Here is a 22,326-nt window from a genome sequence, read left to right as displayed (position 1 = left end):
CCAAACAGTGAACTGATGAATCTGTGAATTATTGTCTCAATTAATCAATTAGAAATTGATATTGATCAGTGTTTCCCCAAACTGCAAAATGATGGATGTTTTCAATTGTTTTATCCACAAACCAAAATCTTTCAGTTTCAATGATTTTTCTTGTTGTTGTGTAGAGCAAAGAAACCAGAAAATGTTCACATTTCGTAAGATAAAAGATCAGAGCACTAGTTTTAATAACTATATATATATATATATATATATATATATATATATATATATATATATATATATATGTATATATATGTATATACATATATATATATATATATATATGTATGTATGTATATATATATATGTATGTATATATATATATATATATATGTATACTCAAACTGATTAATTGATAATTAGAATAGCTGGCAAATGATTTAGTAATCAACTAACTGTAGCAGCCCTACTGGGAACCAACTTGAGACACAGATGTTTCCTCTAAGTGAAAACATGGCCGCCTGTGGGGAGTAGGGCTGCAACTAACAATTATTTTCACAATCGATTAATAATATGTAAATCGTTCTCAGAATATAACAAGCCAAATGTATAATGAATGACACCAGATAGTATTCTCGTTTAAAAAGATGGAAACACTTATTTTAAATTATTTAAAAACAATACACAAACCAATTAATTACGAATGTAGCGATTAATTTAGTCTTACATGAAATATTAACAATACTTTCTCACAGTTCACTTATTGTGAGTGATTTTTATCATACTGTGATAAAACCATACATTGATCCACTCAAAGCCATCACACTGTGACATCAGGAGACTAAAGGAGGACAGGACACAGAGTCATCTCAGGTCTTTAGTTTCTCATCATATAAAACCACCATCATCATAATCATAATCATAATCATCATCATCATCATCACACAGTCTCTGGTCATTTGGCACTCAGCATTAACATACACACATCTGAACACTGTCAGATTGGATTAAGATCAAAGCTTTAGTGTAACTTTATAAAATGTGCACCAGTAAAGCTCATGTGGCATCAGTAAAAACCAAAAAAAACAAACAAACAAGGAAAGCCCTTCAGCTCCATCAGGTCCATTCAGATTCAGGGGTGATCTTCTGGTGTCGATCCCTCCGTGTGTGTGGGCTGGACTACAGTTCCCATGATTCTAACCAGTCAGAGCTGCACAGAAAGCAGAGAAACGTCTGACAAGATTCAGACTGGAAGACGGTCAACGGCAGAGGCACCTGGACTTAGACCAGGACCAGGACCAGGTCAATAAAGAAACTGATTTGTTCATCTTTAAATGGCAATTAAGAAGATTTGAGTCATGTCTGACTGTCACAGCTGATGAAGTTCCGATATCACAACAGCAGTGTGCTGGTGTAAAAGAACAAACATTTGAATAAACAGGTTCAGGATTCATTAAACATTTGCCACTTTGCATATTTGAACCACTTCCTGTCTGACTTTGTGCCACATAAGCAGATCCATCTGCTCTAGTGCTTCTTGTTGAGCCGTCGGGATCTCCTCAGGCCACGCCTCCTACGATTCTGATTGGACATCCAGGACCGCAGGAAGTACGCATCAGGGCTGCGCCTGCGGTTGACGGTCTGGTTCTCCAGGTCGAACTGTCTTTGCAGCTTCAGTGCCAGGATGCGGTCCTGTCGCTCCTGTTGGATCTGGCAGACATATTGCTCATCAAAGGCGTCCTGGCTGAGTGAGCAGCTCCTCTTCAGGTTGGCATCACAGTCCGACTCCAGGTGTTTGGTCTTCTGCTTCCTCTTCTTGCCCCGCCGTGAGGTAGGCTGGTTGTGGACACCGCTGTCCAACTCCTTCCTTGGACTCTGCGCATCCTTTGGCACTAATTTACACGACTGGAAACTAGAGTTCTTTGAGTATGGCGAAAAAGATTGTTTTCGGCTGAACAGCGCCCCCCCACTGCATGACTCGGGAACGAGGACTGTTGAATCAAAGTCCGAGCTTCCTCTGAACGACACCGTCTCGGTGCTGTAGCGGATTGCAGGGACCCGGATCTTTACGGACTGTTTCTGGAAGGCAGTCGTGTCTCCGGCTGGAGGATCAAACAGCAGCCTCCTCTTGTTGATGGACGTCACCCCCTCACCATCAGCTGCAGATGTGCGAGTTTTCGCGACATCCTCCCTGCTGCTGATCTTGTTGTGCACCTCGGTGACGGGGCTCGTCAGCGTGGCCTTGGAGTTGACTTTGAGGTTCTGGCGGTCAAGTTCAATCTGCCTCCACTTCTGCAGCACCGCAGGACTCGCCTCGTAGCTGGTGGACTTCTGCAGGCCACGCGTCAGATTCCGCGGTGTGGACTTCACAATGGTGGGCTCCATGAGCCGACCATCCGGGAGCCGTTTGGGCGGCGTGCACGGCGAGCAGACGATGGGCTTAAAGTGATTGAGCTCTTCCGAGATGCTGTCGTTACTCTCAGGGCTGATGGAGCGCTCGGGGCGGGCCGGAGGCACAACCACGGGGGTGGAAGATGACAACGATGATGTCATCACAGCTCGCCAAGTGAGCTTCCGGTCAGGGGTGGCAATGGGCGCCGAGACAGAGCGACTGTTCTCAGAAGACAGGAGGATTCCTGCAGTGAAGCTGTGACTAATCCCCACCTGAGAGTCAGCAAGAAAAAACATAGGTGAGATGAAGTGAGATCTTGACAATGATGTGACCTTTGACCTTTTATCCAGACTCTAACCCTTTGTCAGCTTAAGTCTGTATTATATATGTTATTTACTGCTTTACCTCAATGTTGGGATTTTAATAACAGATGTTTTCTATAGACTTCGGTGCGGGAAAGTGAGCATACAATACAATACATTCTTTGTGATTTCATACCCGGTCCATTATGGCAGGATGGGCAGCAACCTTCACTTTCCCTCCTCTGTCCTCCACAGGGTCAGTGCAGCTGCGACTCCTCTGAGAACCACTGAAGAAAAAACACAAACCGTGAGACCACATTTGGCACCGTGGAGCCCCCTAGTGATCATGTAGTGAGTGACACAAGACAAACATAAACCCTTTCAAAGGGACCAAAGCGGGTAAACAGTGTGTTTAACAGGAGTTTGGATAGCAGTGCTTTACATTTATACTCTGTACAAACACATACATTCAGCTGCTTTGGTTCACACTTAAGCATATTTGTGTGTCTACGTGAGTGTGTTCAGCTCCTCTATTGGAATGTTGAAGAATGTTGAATGCTGAATTTTCTGTGATTTAGCAAACATATTTTAATTTTTCATTTAACAGAGTTTTCAGTGGGGTGACAAAGTTATTCCTCATAGTTTTGTGAACGGACAGAAGACGAAAGACACTGTGCACGCTCACCCTGTGGTGACCGACAACATCTTTGTTTTTCTGACAAAGGCAGAGATGTTTCGGATCCTCCTGTTGATCGGCTCCTCGTTCTCAGAGTCAGACAAAACTCCCTGAGAAAAAAAAAACAAGCACAACATTGGTAGATCCAACACAGATTGTTTTAACATGGGAATGACATAAAACAGAACAAGTTAATAGATAGAGGAAAAAAATAGCACAATAAGAACATATTATCTTACCAGCTACCAAAAATTGTAAAGTCTGCGCTTTGAGAAATTTTCCATTTACGATATATTGAATACTAGTGTGTAATCTAATGAACTCATGTCATAAACACAATAAACAAATTGGCATTTAAAGGAACCATCAAACTTACTTCATCACGGCGCACTGGTTCGTCTTTACATCTCCTGAATTCATCTCTGTCGTCAGACGACGACGACAACAACAGCTGCAACACAGCAAACACGAGACAGTTCAACTAAAAATTAACTTCATCAAATGCATCTGATTTTACAGATACAAAATCAGTTTGCTGATTCTGTATCAAGCTTTCCGATTGATCAGCGGGTCACATGGTGACACTGTCTAACTCTCATGAAGTCAGATCAACACAGGGTGGGATTAACTAGTAATTAAAATGTGATTGGTTAAGGTCAGAGGTCATAAACACACCACTTCAGTTAAAAAAAAGATTTGTAATGTTTAAACACTGTCATCATGACAAATGCTGCTGCTGTGTTTGACTCACTCCCACTCACCTTGTGTTTCCCGCACACTCCTGATAAAATCTCCACACATTTTGGGACAACAGCAGGAGACACAAAGAACTCTGAGGAGACACAAAGGTAGAGAGAGCGTGTGAGCGTGTCAACGGGTAATATTTATAAACGGTCTATGAAGGAGCTTCAGCTATAACAAGATGAGGAGATGTCATTATATTGATAAATCTACTGATTATTGGTTTAACTTGTGATTAAAAATAGCTTCATGGCTTTTTTCTGTGAAGGTGTGTGACATAATCGTTGTTTTACATACAGGTGACAATCCCGAGACACACTTGTCAAGCGATGTGAATATTTGGGTGGCTCACGATTCGATTCCGATTCTATTTCTTAGGGTCACGTTTCGATTTAAAATCGATTCTCGATTCAAAAATTATGGCATCAAAACAATACAAGTTGTATAAGATAATGTGATAATGGGATCACACAAGGGCAAAATGAAGACAAAAGTTAACATTTATTCATTCAAAACAAATAAAAAAAACTTACTGTACAAAAAAATTACTTGCATAAATAAAAGCTTAGGCTAGCTGCCTTTTTCTCCCAGAAGTTACAAAATAAATTATACACAAATGACACAAACTGGTGTTTTGTGTGCTTTTTCTAAAATCGAAACTATATATATATATATATATATACAGTACAGACCAAAAGTTTGGACACACTTCCTCATTTAAGTAAATGGAAAGGTGTGTCCAAACTTTTGGTCTGTACTGTATATATATATTTATTTTTTCTAAAATCGTTTTTTTGAAGTTTATGAATCGATTCAGAATTGTGGGTGATAAGAATCGCGATTCCTATGCGAAGCGATTCCCCCCCCCCCCACCCACCCCTAACACACACACACGGCTCTCTAATACAAAAATATATGCCACCGTAAGTCTACAATATTTTTGATATGTCTCACTCGTTAAATCCCTGGTTTAAACAGGTTTATCAACAGTGGGAATGTGTCCAATCTGCATTTTGCTTCCAGGTAAAATGACTGTGCAGTCTACACAGTCAGCATCAGTGTGAAGACAAGGATTTCAAACACAAGTCACAAAACAACACATTTGAACTTCATGGAGGAATCAGTGGAACAATAACTCCTGTGTGCCGTGACGTAAAATTTTGAATTTTTCTAGACTTGGGTGTGGAAGTATATCCCCCCCTTGTTCCAGAGTCACTTGTATGTAACACATGGTGTTCTGGATTTAAAGTATCATGGATGAGAGTGGGTATCGGTGACAGTCAGCATCGATACTGGTCAAAATCGCTGGAATCGGATATCGATCAGTAAGAAATTTAAAATCTGATACAATCCAATAAAAGTCTTTGAAATGACTCTGCAAAAATATGTTTTGATAACAGCTTCATAGTTCATGACTGGTCAAAAATGACTGTAACGGACTAATATGAGTATTAGTAAAAACATGTTAGTAATATCGGTATTGTTATCGGACACAAAAAAGTGGTATCGTCATACCATCCCTAGTATCCTAGTAAACAACCTCGCTTAAAAAAAGACTCCTTTACTGTTAAATATTGAAATATCTTATTTTATCCACAGATTGTTTCTCGTGTTTTCTTCCCTGTAAATGTGTTACTTTCCTGTTTTTATTTTTCTGACCAGTGTCTGAAAATGAGAAACACTTCACGTAAATAACCCTCTGAAATACATAAATGTTACATTTACACTAAAAAGGATTTTTACAAAGAGACTGCGTTAAAATACATTTAAACCACAGAGGAAGAGCTCACCTGAACACAGCTCAGCTGAGGGCCAGTGACGTCACATGTTAATAAATCTGAGTCGGTCACAAACACATGAAGTGAAGCAGCTCCTCCTACAACTGCACAAGTCTGGACAAGTCCTCTCACTCATTCATTCACTCACTCACTCAGTCACAACTACAGACATTAAACGTCTCACCGGTGTCATCGGTCTGTGGATTGGTGCGTTCAGGTACCGGACTCAAAAGAGAACACGGTGGTCATGTGACTGATCTGAGGTCAGCGCTGCTCCCATTCAAAACTCCACAAAAAGAGGCGCCGTGTTTGCTGACTTGACATTAAAGTCGCTCTTCGCACTCTTTTTTAACGTTCATTCAACGAATTGCACTCTGTCTGATTTTACTGTGCCTGGTGTGTAAATCTAACACCCCAGCGCTGGTGCTGACACAGCGGTATGTAAGCTTCAGTTTGCCCGGGTAAAACACCCACCTCTGCGGTTGTCGCAGTCCCTCCTGCCGGGTCTACTGCTGCTCCTCTCGGGGTCACTCCTCCGACGGAGCCGCTCCTTGTTGCCGGAGTGTCTCCGGGCTAAGCAGAGCGGACAGGCCGGGTGTCCAGAGGGCGGGCTTTCGGCCGCAGACGCGCACGCCGCGCAATCCGTCACCTCGTCCTCCAGCAGGCTGGAACCAAACCCGGAGCCGCGCCCAGCTCTTACTCCGGAGGGGGACCTGCCGGCGGCGGCGCTGGCCGGTCTGCCAGGCCGTTCGGCAGACCCTGCGGTCGCCATCTTCCCTGTTGAGTCGTCTCCCTCCGGTCCGCTCTCAAAACAAACCCCGCCCTGCTGCTGCTGCCGCCGCCGGAACAGAGCGAGCACAACAGCGGATGTGGACCATCGCGCGAGGTCCTGAAGGCTTACGCTTCAAAATAAAGCGTGCAGCTGAGCGCTGTGGTTCGGGAATAAGGTAAACAATGTTTTATTTTGAAAGACGTTTTTGAGCGGCGCTAACCGGAAATAGACCGGTTTGATCGCGGAAGAAGAGAAGGGCAAAACAATGGCGGCGTAGAAAAGAGTCAAGTGTGCATACAGAGGTAAAAGTGCTCAATGTAAGCGGATTTAAACCGATTTGAAGTGGGAACCGAAGTGGTTTTACCTTCAGTTAGTGTCACTGTGGTCTAACTCTTTAAAAAAGATAGTGTTTTTTTAACACACATTTTGTAGATTGTATTTTAAATGTATGTATGTTTACATTTACACTTAGTGCCTGAGTCAATATATCTAAAAAGCTATAGTTTTGTTTCAGCCACAGTGAAGCAGAATGGAGGCAAGTGAGAATGACAGAGATCATTATTCCACTGCTTTCCTTTCCAGTCACCATGGTTTGGTACATTTCACAAGCTACTCTGAGCTATATTACTATCACAATAAATATACTGTGGATACTATCATATTTCAATAAATATTTGGCAGTGGTCTTGTCAACCAGATTATTATATCACAATAGTTTGATATTATTATATTCCTCATTCCCTTTTATTACACATGAAAATAATCCATATTATTATTTAGTTGTTGGACATTATTATTGGTTCAGTTTGGCTTAAACTGGGTTTCTTGTCAGACTATCGTTCCAGGCCTTAATGAAGGGTGCCAGACCGGTGGTGGAGGTGGTCCGCCTGGGTGTGGTCTCCTACCAGGAGGCTCTACGGCTGCAGCAGGTCTATGTGAACAGGCACCGGTCCAGTCCAGCTCATGCTCTGCTGCTGTGTCAGCACCCGCCAGTCTACACCACAGGGATCCGCCATAAACCCTATCCTGCTGCCCTGCTGGATCAACTCCGGCTGCTGGGCGCCGATGTCCACAGGACCAATCGAGGGGGTCTCATTACCTTCCACGGGCCAGGACAGCTGGTCTGCTACCCAGTCCTGAACCTGGGTAACTTCACAAAGGTTTGAGAAGAACTGCACTGAAGTTTAATGACTTCAAAAAAGAAAGTGGTTTTAAATTCCTATTCTGTGTTTAAGAGTGTGCGTTGGTACGTCTGTGAGCTGGAGAAAACCATCATCTCAGTCTGCAGACGGTTTGGCATTGAGGCATCGACATCACCTCACACTGGAGTTTGGGTTGGAGACCAGAAAATCTGTGCCATGGGTATGATAATACAGCTTTACTTACATATGATTACCAAGTGAGAGAAATTATTGAGATCAGTGTGTGAAAATCCAGAAATGAAAAGTGAAAATGGTCACAGAAATAAAAGTGAAATAAAAATGTGGACAATGGAGACAAACTAGTGCTATTGTCTTCTAAATAACTCTAAGTTGGAGGTTCATTGAACTTTAATATCATCAGCTATGGTATTTGCTTGTTAGGGAATATAAATATTGTGGGGATAGAAAATCTCTGGAAATGTAATGATAATTTTTAACCTAATTTGTATGTGACTGAAGTGTCAGACGTTCTTTTTCAAACTTAACAAGTTTTGTTTTGTGGTGGTTGTCAGGAATCCACTGTGGTCGCTACATTACATCTCATGGGTTGGCTTTGAACTGCAACACTGACATGTCATGGTTCGGTCACATCGTTCCATGCGGCATTGAAGGGAAAGGCGTGACGTCGCTGAGTGTCAAGCTGCAGAGAGATGTCAGCGTGGAGGAAACTATCCCTCACCTGCTGGATGCCTTCAGACAACATTTCAACTGTGAGCTGACAGAGGGACAAACAGCCGAGTGAAGAGGACAGAGGACAGAGGAGGACCATCTGACCTGATGGGACACCGTTCCTTGATCTCGCCTTAATCTTAAAGTCATAGTTTTTTGAAATGTGGTCGTATGAAGTCCTGGCACAAAATCAGCATCTAGTGGTCTGCCATTCTCTGGAACCAGCATAAAACACAGAGTTGGTCCAAGTGAAGAAAATGTCTGCCACTGGGGACACTAGGAAAAGAGATTTTAGCCACTTAACAGAAGGCTCACCTAATAAAATCTATATCAGCTTAAATCAACAATATCTTAAAGGTGCATTATGTAATAAATCTCAAGCAACTGGCCATAAAATCCTCCTAATATGTCACAGAGGCTAAGGAATAATGTTTATACAACATACTGAACTCACCAACAACAACAGTACAGCCATAATATTTGCATTAAAAAAAATATTTTGCAGACTGTAAATCATGTTTATGTTTTGAAATCATGTTTTGGCATGTGGCGCCACCTACCGCCGTCTACAAATCATTGCAGCCCGTAGAGTTTGATGTTGATCTACTGTTATTTTGACTTCTGGATGGTGGTCAACACAGGGGCAAATGCACTGCAGCAACCCAACAACATATGCAGGAGGGAAATTCACAGACGATGCAGATTCAAAAGCAAATGCAACTTGAGAAATGTGCTGCAAAAGATAAATGACCTGCAGAAAGCCAAAGCACAAACAAAATGATTCAAAAACTAAAAGTGTTAACTTTATACCTGGTAGATTTGACAGGTTTGAGCCTTTCAGCTTATTGTTGAATCGTACAAATGGACTGGTTTAATGACTTGTTTCATTCATTGTTTACAATAATTAAAATATCTGTTGAGTTCATTAAATATTTTATGTTTTTTTTTATCCTTAATGATGACGTGTTGACTCCAACAGGAAAAACACCACCAAAAAAAACCATGCTGACTTTAGTAAAAACAGAACCAGCCCGCAAGTAATGGTTGTGCTCAATAATAAAATGTATTTTGGAGAACCAGCGTGTTTTAAATTAAACTGTGAGCTCAACTGAAAGGCATCGTTTGAGTCACCACGTATGTTGCGGGAAATGTCTTTCATTTACCGTCAGAATACATTTTAACGTGAGGGGCTTTTATTTTGGTGACACACCAGAAGCAGGGAGGCTGTGTCCGTCATTCACCAGTGATGTTTCTGAAGTTCGGTACTTCATGTCGGTGTCTGACTTTTGTTACCGTGGAACATTCTGGACTTTCATCGGACTGAGCGTATCGCCCCGTGGCAGATATCATAAACGTAAGTCGTTAACGTTAGCCTCGGTATAGGAAACTGGCTGGTACCAACTACCGGCAGCTATAACAAAAGAGGAAGCGTGTGTCCGGTCCAGCACCGGGATCCGACGACCCGCACCGTAAGGCCGTCTTATCCGCTCTCTGTCCAACACCGGTCCAGTCCACCGGCTGTTAGCTGCAGCGCCAGACAATCCAATGGCCCCGGCGTGCTCCTCTTACTGTTAGCTAGCCGCACTTCCTCCGACAACATGGGAGACGATAACGAAGTTAACGGGGACCTGAACGCCAACTCGATGAGCCAGACCACCGGTGATCCGCAGCTGGACAAGGCGGTCCGCCAATGGTTAAAGTGGGACAAGGTGAGTGTCTGTGGGGAAACAGGGGGGGGGGAGGTCCGATTGAGCTGCTGGAAGTACGCTACTGCGAGCCGGGTACATCACACACACACACCAGACCCTCCCTGAGAAATCTGTCATTTTTTGTACATTCGTTAACAAACGCGTGTGTAAACCGCCGAAAGACACGCATTTAACGGACGATTGCAGTCTGGAAGTGAAATCGGCCGATTAATGACGCTCATCAGCAGCTCGGTTCGTCAGGTAACCGATATTTTCTGTGCAGTCTAACGGTGCTGACTGTGTTCAGGATGCGTGACAACGTATAGCGCAGCTATACCGTTAACCTGTGACGTAAGCGATATTATGTGTGTGTGTGTGTGTGTGTGTGTGTGGTGGCCGCAGTGCGGAGAGATGCAGGCCACCTTTCAGGGTTTCCTATAATCTGCCGTGTGGTTCGACGGCAGCACGACTGGGCAGATTATCTACGTCACTAGTAGCCTCCGGGACTGTGACGTCACCAGGTGAATGTGGTTCAGCCAGGTGTGTGCAGAACATTACATTCAGAGAAAGCCGCAAACTATGTGAGGAACCTGGGTAAAGTCCTGGAGAATGAAACCTGTCTGTTTTAATGTGTGTGTGTGTGTGTACAGAGGCGACTCTAGAGTCTGTAGGGGCCCTAAGCAAAAATGCCCAGGGGGGGCCCTTCCAACCAGTGTTCATCACCATTATGTTATTAATAATCTGACACCAATGAAAAATGTATGAGTTCAAAAAGTTTTTTTTTTGTTTTTTTTTTCCAAAATGAAGGAAATAACATGGAAAAACCTTGTTATTAAAAAGTATGTGAAAATATAAATAAAGAAAAATAATATACTGTAAATAGCTTTTAAAAAAAACTATATAAAAAAATACATTATACTGGAAAGAACCCACATTATAAAACAATATAAATATATAGAGCAATAAAATACTGTAAATAACTGAAGAAAAAAAACATATATAAACAGAGTAAAAAAGATATGCATTACACATATCTAATGCAAATAATATGATAGATATGCAAATAATCCTCTTCATTTTCCAACTTGCAGAACGATAACTTCACAGAGGTTAACGTGAGGTGGGGCCCCTTTAGGGAGGTTTCCTACTGAGATGTCATTGCAAATCGCCCATTGTTGTTTAAGGGGGACGGGGAGGCGGCTGGTCACTGCACATTTCAGCAAAAACACCCCTTGGGCTCCAAGTGTCGGGGCCCCAAGCAGTTGCCTGCCTTGCCTGTTCACAAGCTGCGGCTCTGTGTGTGTCTGTCCTCCGACTGCAACTTTGATTCTGAGTTTTAAACCATGAGGGACCACATGAGTTCAGGTCAGTCTGAACCATCAGGTCCAGGTCTGGTCATTCGCGGTGAAGTCAGCTCCAATTGGTGTATCATACAACCACACTTTTGATAAACCTGAATTACCCTTTTATGTAGAACCACATCCTTTACTCTGATCAAAGATATAATAACCCATTAATCGATCAAGATCAGGTGAAGATGTTTTAAACTGCTGCAGTTGTCATGACAACACAAGACAACAACAACACATGCCAGTGACCACATGGTGGCGCTGACAAATTGGCGTTTTCAACAGTGTTTATTGTTTTAAATGTAACATTTTTACACACAGACACTCACACACTAGGGCAGCCACCTGACCCCAGAGACTGTAAAGGTCAGAGTTGACTTGACCGCTCCTGACCTCCATTCAAATGTCAGTAGCTTGGAAAAGACACATGCATGCACACACACACACACACACACAGGTTCACACAGCCATACTTTGAAGGACTCTGCCTAGCCAAAAATGTTATTCCTTACTTAAATCATAACCATATAATGCCTAATCCTAACCTTAATCTAACCACAATTCAAATATTAGCCCCACATTTAACAGGAATTTAGAAATGACTTTCTGCCTCATAAGGACCAGGTTTTAGACTACTGGTCCTGACGAGGTCAGTGTTTATGCCAGAAAAGGTCCTAAAGGGGCAACAAAATAAAATAAAAGTACACACATAAGCCCATCTACGACCTTCGTTTTTTTCAGCTGTAGAGTTTTCAAGTTGTTGTGTTCTGATAAGTGTGTGTGTGTGTGTGTGTGTGTGTGTGTGTGTGTGTGTGTGTGTGTGTGTGTGTGTGTGTGTGTGTGTGTGTGTGTGTGTGTGTGTGTGTGTGTGTGTGTGTGTGTGTGTGTGTGTGTGTGTGTGTGTAATACTGATCTGAAGATCAGGTTTTGGTGGTTTAGATGGTTCTGGATCTGACTGGTATGTGGATCTCATGATGTTGTTTCTCTGCCTCAGAACTGCTGCACTCGGGCTCAGGTGGAGTCTCTGGTGGCAGCGGGTCAGGTCAACGACCTGAGGTCAAGACTTAGCAGCAGGATGACATTTGGCACGGCTGGACTCAGAGCACCTATGGGAGCCGGGTTCAACCGGATCAATGACCTCACCATCATCCAGTCCACACAGGTCAAATTGTATTGATCAGGTGATCGATGAGGTCATAAAGCAGCTGTTGGTCAACGTGACTTAAACTCCCTGTTTCCTGCTCAGGGTCTGTGTTCGTACCTGTCCAGGTGCTTTGCCGACCTCAACAGTCGAGGAGTGGTCGTTGGTTTTGACACCAGGGGACAGGAGAGCAGTGGCTGCAGCAGTCAGAGGTGAGGAAGAACACGGACGTCCACGTGGTCATGTTTTGTCTTCGTGAAGCAAGATAGCAGAGGGAGTTTTTATTTGTTCCAGGCTGGCTAAGCTGACAGCTGCGGTGATCCTCAACCGAGACATCCCCGTCCATCTCTTCTCCACGTTTGTGCCCACACCATTTGTGGTGAGGAAACTGTCATCTCACACCTGTCTTTCTTGCTTGTCTCGCACTATGGTCAGTTAAACCTGTGTTGTTGTTTTTTTGTCTAAGTCGTACGCAGTGAAGAAGCTTGGTGCAGCAGCTGGAGTTATGATCACAGCATCTCATAATCCTAAAGAAGACAACGGCTACAAGGTAACAACAAGACAACGACGACGTCCCCAAAAGAAACAACAGGACCATCAGATGAAACAGGAAGTGGTTTCCTTCTCGTGTCTGTGCTGAGTCCTGGCTCTGTACCACCCCCCCCCTGCAGGTGTACTGGTGCAATGGCGCTCAGATTTCCTCGCCTCATGACAAGGAGATCCTGCGGAGCATCGAGGAGCAGTTGGAGCCCTGGAGCGCCTCCTGTTGGGATTTGGAGCAGGTAGAGAGCTGCTCCATGAGGACTGACCCCCTGACCCCGATCAACAGCTCTTACATGGATGAGCTTGCCTCCCTCTGCTTCCACAGGTGAGGAAGAGTTAGCTTCTACAGATACACCCCCAGACCCCTGATGTGTGCAGCCAGACCCCCTGACCCTTCTTTCCTTGTTGCTCAGTGGTGAGATGATGGATATTTTTCTCCCCATGTGTCTCAGAGATCTGAACAGCTGCTGTCCACTGAAGTTTGTCCACTCATCGTTCCATGGTGTCGGACACAATTTCATCCAGCAGGCCTTTCAGACATTCGGCTTTGCGCCACCAATCCCCGTCCCTGAGCAGAAAGACCCTGATCCCAATTTCCCAACTGTCCGCTGTCCAAACCCAGAAGAGGGAGAGTCTGTGCTGGTGAGGAACAGATCCACATTTTATTGAGAGTTTCTTATTTATTTTATTCTCTGTGTTTTGTTTTAACTTTTTACTCTGTATCATTTTGTGTTTCAGGAACTTTCTCTTCTCTTGGCAGAGAGAGAAAATGCTCGCATTGTTCTGGCCACAGATCCCGATGCCGACCGTCTGGCTGTAGCAGAGAAGTCTGATGGGTAACTGAAGTTTCCTCAAAGACCCATCACAGGCGGAATCACCACCAGATGTGTTCACCTCTGCATCTCTGTGTTACAGGTGCAGTTGGAAGGTGTTCACGGGCAATGAGCTGGCAGCTCTGCTCGGCTGGTGGATGTTCTTCAACTGGAAGGAGAACCATCCAGATCCAGCAGACTCTCAGAGGGTCTACATGTTGGCCACCACAGTTTCCTCAAAGATTCTGCAGGCCTTTGCTCTCGCCGAGGGGTTCCACTTCGAGGTGAGACGACATGTAATCAACGAATACGGCCAAGAGCGTGATGAGACTTGGGATCATTCAAAAATGTTCAATACTGATTCTTCCACAATATATATATTTTTTACAAATCCAGTACTGAACTGAACATGTAGCTTTTACTTACATTCGAAGATCCCTCAAATGTGGTCGTTAACCATGTTCATTTGTGTATTCCCATGATTTAATGAAGACCTTTTACCACTAAAGGTCTTTGCACGTCACACTTAACTGTGAACCTAATTAGCTTAGCATTAGCTCCAGTAGAAGAGTCGACAATGATCCAGCAACACAGCTGCACAAGAAACACAATCAGTCAGAAATATTCCTTTACACAGTAAAGCAGCAGCCACACAAGTCTGTGACGTGTCACGTGTTTTTGTAGTTTCTCATAATTCCTCATGGGGGCAACACAAGTGCCACATTTGCGGTTTAAAGTACACTACTGCCCTCTGGTGGTGGGGTGTTGACACTGTCCTTCTTCCCACTGTTCTTCACCAGCTCCCTCTGCATTGAAACATTCTCACCAGCAAACTATACTATTGTCAAAATCCTTAGAATGCCCATTGCTGGTGCTAACTACAGATTGTGATGTTGATGACAATCTTTGTGTATTTGTGTTTAACAGGAAACACTTCCAGGGTTTAAATATATCGGCAACAGGATTCACGAACTCACCAAAACAGGAAACACAGTCATCTTTTCCTTCGAGGAGTCGATTGGTAATTAAACCCGTTTCTTCTACGTACTTTTTGTGAGCTGATTGGCTGCGTCCGTCCTCGTTATTTAACCCATTACATGAAGTGGGCCTCTCACTCTGTGACGTCAGGTTTCCTGTGCGGTGGTATGGCCCCCGATAAAGACGGCATCAGTACGGCGGTGGTCGTGGCTGAAATGGCGGCCTACCTCCACAACCAGAGCCTTAGTCTGACGAAGCAGCTCGACAACATCTACCAGACGTACGTTAATGAACACAAACGCGACAACAAACACCCACGTGAGATTGAAATCAGACAAAACAAATGGGAAAGGTTTCTCCATTTATGCAAATACCATTGCATCCCGATCACGCAGCATTCTTAGTTATTGATTTAATTTCATTTATATCTTCATGACAGTATCATATTATTATAATATTTATTATTATTTGAATATAATCAACCAAAGAGTTGCTATTTTTTTTACTGTAAAAGTGTGTATCTCAACCACTTCAATCCAGCGATTTGAAATTCTTATTTAATTCAAAGGGGGATCCGGTAAATTGGACACCGTAGTTGTGAGAGTTGGTGATGGATTGGCGATCTGTCCAGGGTGTGTACCCGCCTATCACCCTAAATCAGATGAGATTGGCACAGCACCCCCTGCAGCCATCATGTGGAGGAATAAATGGTAGAAAATGAATGGATGGATTTAATTACAGCTCGCACCCACTGGGAGGAAGCAGAGTTCCATTCTTGAAGTTGCAGTTGAGCAGTCATATCTGCTCTGTGCTCTGGAAAGTTGGCTAACTGAGTGACCTGGGATTATCGCAAAGGTTCACACATGTTTATAACAGTAATAATAATTTATTTTTGCAGCTTGCAGTGTAAAATAGTGACCTTTACTAATCTCTTTTGATATTTTAAACCCTTATGAGAATTATGAACGTAGCACTCATTCATCTTCTGCGGCTTTATCCTCCATGTGAGGGTCGCTTGTGCTAATCCCAGCTGACATAGGGCGAAAGGCAAGGTACACCCTGGACAGGTCACCAGTCCATCACAGGGACACATAGAGACAAACAACCATTCACACTTGCACCTACGGTCAATTAAAAGCGTCCAGTTGACCTAATCCCCATTACTTTTTTTAGTATGATCAAAGTGAACAATGGTTGTCGAGCATCTGTGTTGGTGTCAGACAGAGATACAGGATACATGTGCCCGTAAACACAGGAACTCTATCTAAAATATGGACACGGCTCCACAGATCCGTCTGTATTCACCCTTACTCTGAGATTGCAGATCGATAAATAAAAAAGTGATAAAGTGATTGGGATGGCTCGATAGCGCTTGTATGTGTCGGGGGCTTAAGGATTTTCAGGGTGGGATTTGGCCACGGTTTCTTTGTAAGTGTCCTGTGATTTCATCTTTTCTTATTTTGACAGTATGTAACTTCCTGTCTGCAGGTATGGTTACCATTTGTCTAAAACGTCTTACGTCATCTGTAAGGACCCGCCCACCATCCAGAAGATCTTCAGCCGCATCAGGAGCTTTGATGGTGAGGGGTCGTACCCAAAGACGTGCGGCGGCGTCCAGATTGTCCACGTGCGAGACATAACCACTGGATATGACAGCAGCAAGGCCGACCTCAGATCTGTAAGGCACAAACAGGGAGCAGTTTTGTGATTTGTTTCCTCATTAGTTTTTATTTCCTTGACATTTGTGTGTGTTTCCCGTGGAGGTGTTCCCGGTGTCTAGGAGCAGTCACATGATCACCTTCACGCTTCAGAACGGCATCGTGGCCACGCTGAGGACCAGTGGCACCGAACCCAAGATCAAATACTACTCTGAGTTCTGCGCCGCACCTGGAAAACGGTCAGCTGACTCAAACTTAATACTAAAACAGTTCCTTCTGCTAGTTGTGTTTGCGTCGTGGCGTAACGGAGCGTGTCTGTGTTGCAGTGACGTGTCCAGTCTGGAGGAGGAGCTCAAGAAAGTGACGGACGCTCTGCTCGACGACTTCCTAGAACCAGAGAAAAACAACCTAACTCGCTGCATTGTCTAAGCCCTGCCTTACGCGCGTACTTGGTCTGTCCTGTGATGTCATATCCTGTTGTGTTTGTAGACAAATCAGAGTAGCAGCTTGTTCTCTCTGTGGTGTCGGTAACATTCACGATGGACTGAAGAGCTGAGCATGGGCAAAGAACAGATGTTGTGACAGAAGTGCCTGAAGGAAAGTTAAACTGCTCAAACTTGATGTCGCCTCCTGCGGCGGCTTTGTATGGAAGAACAAGGAGAAGAAGGGGAAACAAGGAAAAACAGAATTTAGACTTAACAAAAGGTTCACGTTTAACATCTATGTCAGCTAAAGTGATATGATATCTGAAGTCCATTTTATGTTTAATGTTTTTCCTTGTCTAAACTTTTCACTTTCCTACACCAACTTCCACAGAGAAAATCAATGGTTTTAGCCGGTCTACTGTTGCCTTATTTGGTAAATTTATGTCAGGTGCGAAGTGAATCCAAATAAAGGATTTCAAATACCAAAGTTTCAAAATAATACATTTGACCTGAGTGGTGGAGGCAATAGTGGACCAACAGCTAAGTGGTTAAATCAGTTTTAGTTCACAGTTAACGCTCACAGTGCGTCAGTATCTCGTACAACTACAATAAAATAAAATAAAAAAAACAATCTGTACTACCCTTTCAATCTACAAACTATTTTTTTTCCAGTTGTCGATCCTGTGGAGATGTTTATTTTTTATTTTGTGTTTGTTGAAAAAGAAAAATTGCTGAAACTTATCTTTAAACAATTTCATCCTAAAGACAGATTTTATTTTCCCGTCCGAATCATATTATATACGTCGACCTTTTACTGGCCTCTCCTGAGATGATTGTTCTTCACTACTTGAAGCGTCTCCTCTTAAGTTCTCATTAAAATGTGTATGTTCCTCCGTACATGGCGTTTAAAGGAGTGTTTCCAAATAGATGTGATTTATTTTTGATATTTCTGTTGCACAGATGACGAGCTGCTGGTCATGATTTCAGATAATAGTTTTGTGATGTCGGCGCTATGCACACGCACACACGCACACACACTCCGTTACTTTTGTGAAAGTGGCTGAAAAAGCTCTGTGGCGTTTACACTGCTGTCACCATGGTTACCCTTTGATGATGTAATCGATATAAACAGACCAGTGTTTAAAAAAAAAAAGGCTGCTCAAAAGTCAAAATAAACCAAAGTGAAACTTTGAAACGTGTTTGTGTTTTTGTTTCTAAATTGTTCTCTTTAGTTTCACAACATTTCTCGTTCAAATTCATCTTTATCAACAAAAACGGACAAAGTCTGTCTGAGTTCAGGTCTGGACAGTTCATGCATGAATTTAATAAGAAACATAACAGGCTCATGAAATGTGTTATACATATTTTTATTTGATTATTTAAAAATGTCCACTAAACTCAATTGTCAATGAAAAATATGTGCACAGACTAAATTTGTAAAAACACATTTTAATCTCAATGTGACCTGGTATTGATATGTATGTGCCAATATAAAAAAATGTTTTGTGTTAAACTGAGTGAAAAAAAAAATTCATTCTCATTCATGAAGTAGAGTCAAACAGTTTATTATTTAATTAAATTAATGTAATTAATAATTTAAGTAGCAAAAAAGCAAGTAAGCACAGAACAATAAACCAAGTATATACAGCAATAATAGTAATAATAATCATTTAAATGTACAACACGAGGGTTCGGGTCCCTTTTCTATTACTTAATTACAATTAAGTTTCAAAAATAGCAAATGATGATTTATAGTTACCATATTTGGATTTTTGAACATGTGATTTTTGAACACATTAATTATGAATTATTGCTTTGGTTTTTTTTTATCGGACAGGATAAGAGAAAAAACATTACATTCTAAGTCTGAGAGAAATCAGTGAGTGTCCACATCAAATAAGCATAAAAGAACCTGTGAGGGCTAAAATGAATGGATGATTTTGAAAGTCAGAGTCAATTGTTCACAGTATTTAACTGTACTTCTTTTTAGAGGAACCACAGTAAAAGCAACATCCAGCAGTAATGAATCAGAAGATTAAAGCAGTTTTTTAACTAATTTGGACGACCAGATATATCCCCTGAACAAATGAGTTCATTCTGGAATAACTGTTTATATAAAATGTCTCTGTTGTTCCATTATGTTGAAATTATGTTAATAGATGAAAGAGTAGGAACACATGAGGCATCAGAAAACAAATAATCAGGAATAACAAACCCATTTGAGTTTCTAATCAAGTACTTGATCTGATTTATTTTGAAAGTATTCAGAGCGGAGGCTGCTAAGAGTGTTGCATGTGACTGTGATGTGACTCTGCTCAGGTGTGTGTGAGCAGGGCCTCGGGCCTGAGGCCCAGGTTGTGCAGGATCCCGGTGCGGATGTGCTGCAAGTTGATACCATAAATGATGGGGTTGACGAGCGGTGGGACCACCAGGAACTCTGCCGACATCAGGTTCCGCAGCACCTGCAGCTCACGGACGCTGCCGTAGCGCGAGTACAGGGTGTCGAACATCAGTGACAGTGTGAAGATGAGCAGCGTGACGAGGTGGGGCAGACACGTCTGCACAAACTTCCTGCGGTCCGAGTGCGAGCGCAGCGCCGCGCGCACCAGGTGCACGTAAGAGAGCAGGATGAGTGCGGTCTGCAGCAGGTGCGAGAACATGAGCACCGAGCCGTACACGCTGTTGACCCGGGTGTCCGCACTGCACGACAGCTTCACCACCTCCCAGTTGGTGCAGTAGAGTTTGTGCACGTCGCGGCCACAGAGCGGCAGCCTGGCGGTCAGTAGCACCCCAATCGTAATCTCCAGCAGGGAGAAGCACCACGTGAGCAGCAGCATCTGTGCTACCTTCTGTGGCGTCATAAGTGCGTGGTACTGCAGTGGCCTGCAGATGGCCAAGTAGCGGTCGAACGCCATGACGGTGAGGCTGGTGAACTCACAGAAGACGTAACAGTACACGGCAAAGATCTGCGCGAGGCAGCCCGCGTACGTGATGACGTGCGAGTCGGCGAGAAGGTCCTGCAGCAGCTTGGGATAGAAGGTGGACGCACCGCAAATCCCGTTGAAACACAGGTTACACAGAAAGATGTAGATGGGCTCATGCAGCATCTTCTCCATGCACACGGTGGCGATGAGAATCGCATTCACAAAGATGGTCAACATGTACACGGACAGACTAAGCGCAAAGTATATGTGGCGGTTGACAAGGGAGTCATTGAGACCATGCAGCTGAAGAACAAGCTCTGAGTTATTCGTCATCATGATGAGAGGTCAGAGGTCACATGACGTTCACAAAGACCTCAGACAGGAAAGGCAGGTCATTCACATCAACTATCCACAGCGAGGCCGGAACAGCTATACATAATGGATGAATCGGTTTAAGTGTTTCTGTGAATGTTAAAAAAAATGATAGCTTCTCTATAGCAGTAATCTGGAAATCTTTGATTTGCTAAAATTGAAAATCAATGGTTGATCATTTTATGAACTGAAGAACTAATCAATAATTCCAGAAACCACTCGGTAGATCAATCACTAATGCAAAGAATAATTAGTTACAGATGCACATCACCAGAACACATCAAGAGGTCAAACCTTTCCTTCAAAGATCAACGAGAAAATAAAATCAGCCTCAGCTCCCGAGACTAAAAATGATCATTGAACAAACTCATTATCACTAAAACTGATCAGATATGATCAGACGTCAACACGTGTCTTAACGTTATGAAGCAGTGACAAACATGAACAATAATATGTCAATCTGACATGATGACACACTGCTACACTCACACACACACACAATGACACACACCCACTCACACTCTAGTAAGCAGTCAGCTTCTCTTATACACCTCAACTGCATACACACACAGGGCTGATGACGTCAGAGTGTGGGTGGAGGCCCCTTCTGATAAACAATATCAAAAATAAAACTTTTAATGCGATGTGAACAGAGTCGGCGTCACATGACGTGCTACAGCCGTTACACACACACGTGTAGGTAACTGTAAACTGCAACTGGATTTGGAACGTTCAGATTCGTTGTGAATACAGTCGAGTATAATATGTTCAAGAAACAATATCCATGAAAACCCTGGTCGTTCTGTACATGTGGGTAGGCAGCTGACCTCAGTCTTGCTGCACCTAGACCTGATCGACTGAAGTAACAGATCACAACACTGACCCCACACGCTCGTACAGCAGGAACGAACCACGGGTGCGTCACGCAGTTAACGTTGTTTGTTTGATTGCGGTGGCGACTGACCCGTAACCTTTGGTCACGTGTGCAGATATCCTGGTTACAGTGCAGTCTACGGTGCAGTCTTTTTGTGCCAAAAGTTTCTATTTTAAAAAAAAACACACAAATCACCAGTTTGTGTTATTTGTGTACAGTTTATTTTTGTAACTTCTGGGAGAAAAAAAGGCAGCTAGTCTAAGCTTTGATTTATGCAAGTTATTTTTTGTACAGTAAGTATGTTTTTATTTCTTTTGAATGAATAAATGTTAACTTTTGTCTTAAGTTTGCCTTTGTGTGATTACATCATTGAATCAGTTTATTTAAAAAATCACAGTATCTTATACAAACTGTATGGTTTTGATGCCATAATTTGCCTTAAAAGCGGAACTAGACCTGGAAGTTCCTATTAACGCTGTTTTTTTGGTGTGTATCTGCGTCATTACCTTGTTTATGAAGCCCTGACGGTTCGAAACAAACAGTTCAGCCATTGCTGAGAACGTTGTGTTTTATTGTAATCTCGGGGCTCAACAAGATCACTGAAAATCCCGTAATAGTTACGTAAGCAGCGGTTCTCCTGAACAACCGATCGTCCTGCTCCGGGTGGTAGTCCGGGCACATCCGGTTAGGTACATTGAACCGCAGAAGAAGAATAACATCCGTTGTGGAGGTGTTTCACGAGCGACAGTGTCTTCTGACTCTGGGTCTGACTCCGGTTTAAAGTCATAAAAGGGACTGCGGCCATTCCATGCTTTTATATAAATAAAAATCCGTTATAAGGGTCAGGTTTATTTTCACGATTAATGGCGATTAATTACAGAAAATTGTGCGAGTCAGAGCCAGTAGTCCAACAAATGGACTTGCTGGCCAAGTTGTCCAGTTGTTACACTGATTACGGCCTTAGCTCGATTAAACTGTGCATGTAAATGTATTGAGTGTTTAGTATAGAGCAGCAGGTTAACTTTGGTTCATGGCCAGACCTTGAAGCCCT

The 22,326-nt window shown here is 43.1% G+C and overlaps 4 protein-coding genes across 5 annotated transcripts; 2 read left to right on the top strand and 2 right to left on the bottom strand.

Annotated features, from left to right (window-relative positions):
* Positions 1-989: 989 nt before the first annotated feature.
* Positions 990-6,763, bottom strand: rnf169 (ring finger protein 169). Its single transcript, XM_083886245.1, has 6 exons — positions 6,343-6,763; positions 4,111-4,181; positions 3,726-3,800; positions 3,359-3,459; positions 2,870-2,960; positions 990-2,643 (listed from the first exon to the last, which is right to left on the bottom strand). Exons 1-6 carry the CDS (start codon positions 6,638-6,640, stop codon positions 1,507-1,509), a joined length of 1,773 nt encoding a protein of 590 aa, XP_083742371.1. The 5' UTR covers positions 6,641-6,763; the 3' UTR covers positions 990-1,506.
* lipt2 (lipoyl(octanoyl) transferase 2) lies at positions 6,632-9,556 on the top strand. 2 transcript variants are annotated; one of them, XM_083886249.1, is made up of 4 exons: positions 6,632-6,815; positions 7,473-7,800; positions 7,876-8,002; positions 8,355-9,556. In XM_083886249.1, the coding sequence occupies exons 1-4, from the start codon at positions 6,736-6,738 to the stop codon at positions 8,582-8,584; spliced, it is 765 nt and encodes a 254-aa protein (XP_083742375.1). In that variant the 5' UTR covers positions 6,632-6,735; the 3' UTR covers positions 8,585-9,556. The 2 variants fall into 2 exon arrangements, with proteins under 2 accessions (XP_083742375.1, XP_083742376.1); XM_083886250.1 differs by lacking the exon at positions 6,632-6,815 and adding an exon at positions 6,887-6,942.
* Positions 9,557-9,733: 177 nt separating this feature from the next.
* pgm2l1 (phosphoglucomutase 2-like 1) lies at positions 9,734-18,294 on the top strand. Its single transcript, XM_083886244.1, has 14 exons — positions 9,734-10,220; positions 12,543-12,710; positions 12,795-12,901; positions 12,984-13,068; positions 13,156-13,239; positions 13,361-13,557; positions 13,685-13,874; positions 13,971-14,068; positions 14,148-14,328; positions 14,972-15,065; positions 15,173-15,302; positions 16,511-16,700; positions 16,786-16,919; positions 17,007-18,294. The coding sequence occupies exons 1-14, from the start codon at positions 10,110-10,112 to the stop codon at positions 17,107-17,109; spliced, it is 1,872 nt and encodes a 623-aa protein (XP_083742370.1). The 5' UTR covers positions 9,734-10,109; the 3' UTR covers positions 17,110-18,294.
* A 1,126-nt stretch (positions 18,295-19,420) lies between these two features.
* LOC310925123 (olfactory receptor 1-like) lies at positions 19,421-20,362 on the bottom strand (the record flags this gene model as incomplete). The annotated part of the gene is made up of 1 exon (XM_083886993.1): positions 19,421-20,362. One exon carries the CDS (start codon positions 20,360-20,362, stop codon positions 19,421-19,423), a length of 942 nt encoding a protein of 313 aa, XP_083743119.1.
* Between the last annotated feature and the right edge of the window lie 1,964 nt (positions 20,363-22,326).

The sequence above is a fragment of the Microchirus variegatus genome, assembly GCF_963457635.1.
Source record: "Microchirus variegatus genome assembly, chromosome: 3".
In the NCBI taxonomy this organism is placed as follows: Eukaryota; Metazoa; Chordata; class Actinopteri; order Pleuronectiformes; family Soleidae; genus Microchirus; species Microchirus variegatus.
This window is presented reverse-complemented; position numbering and strand designations above follow the sequence as displayed.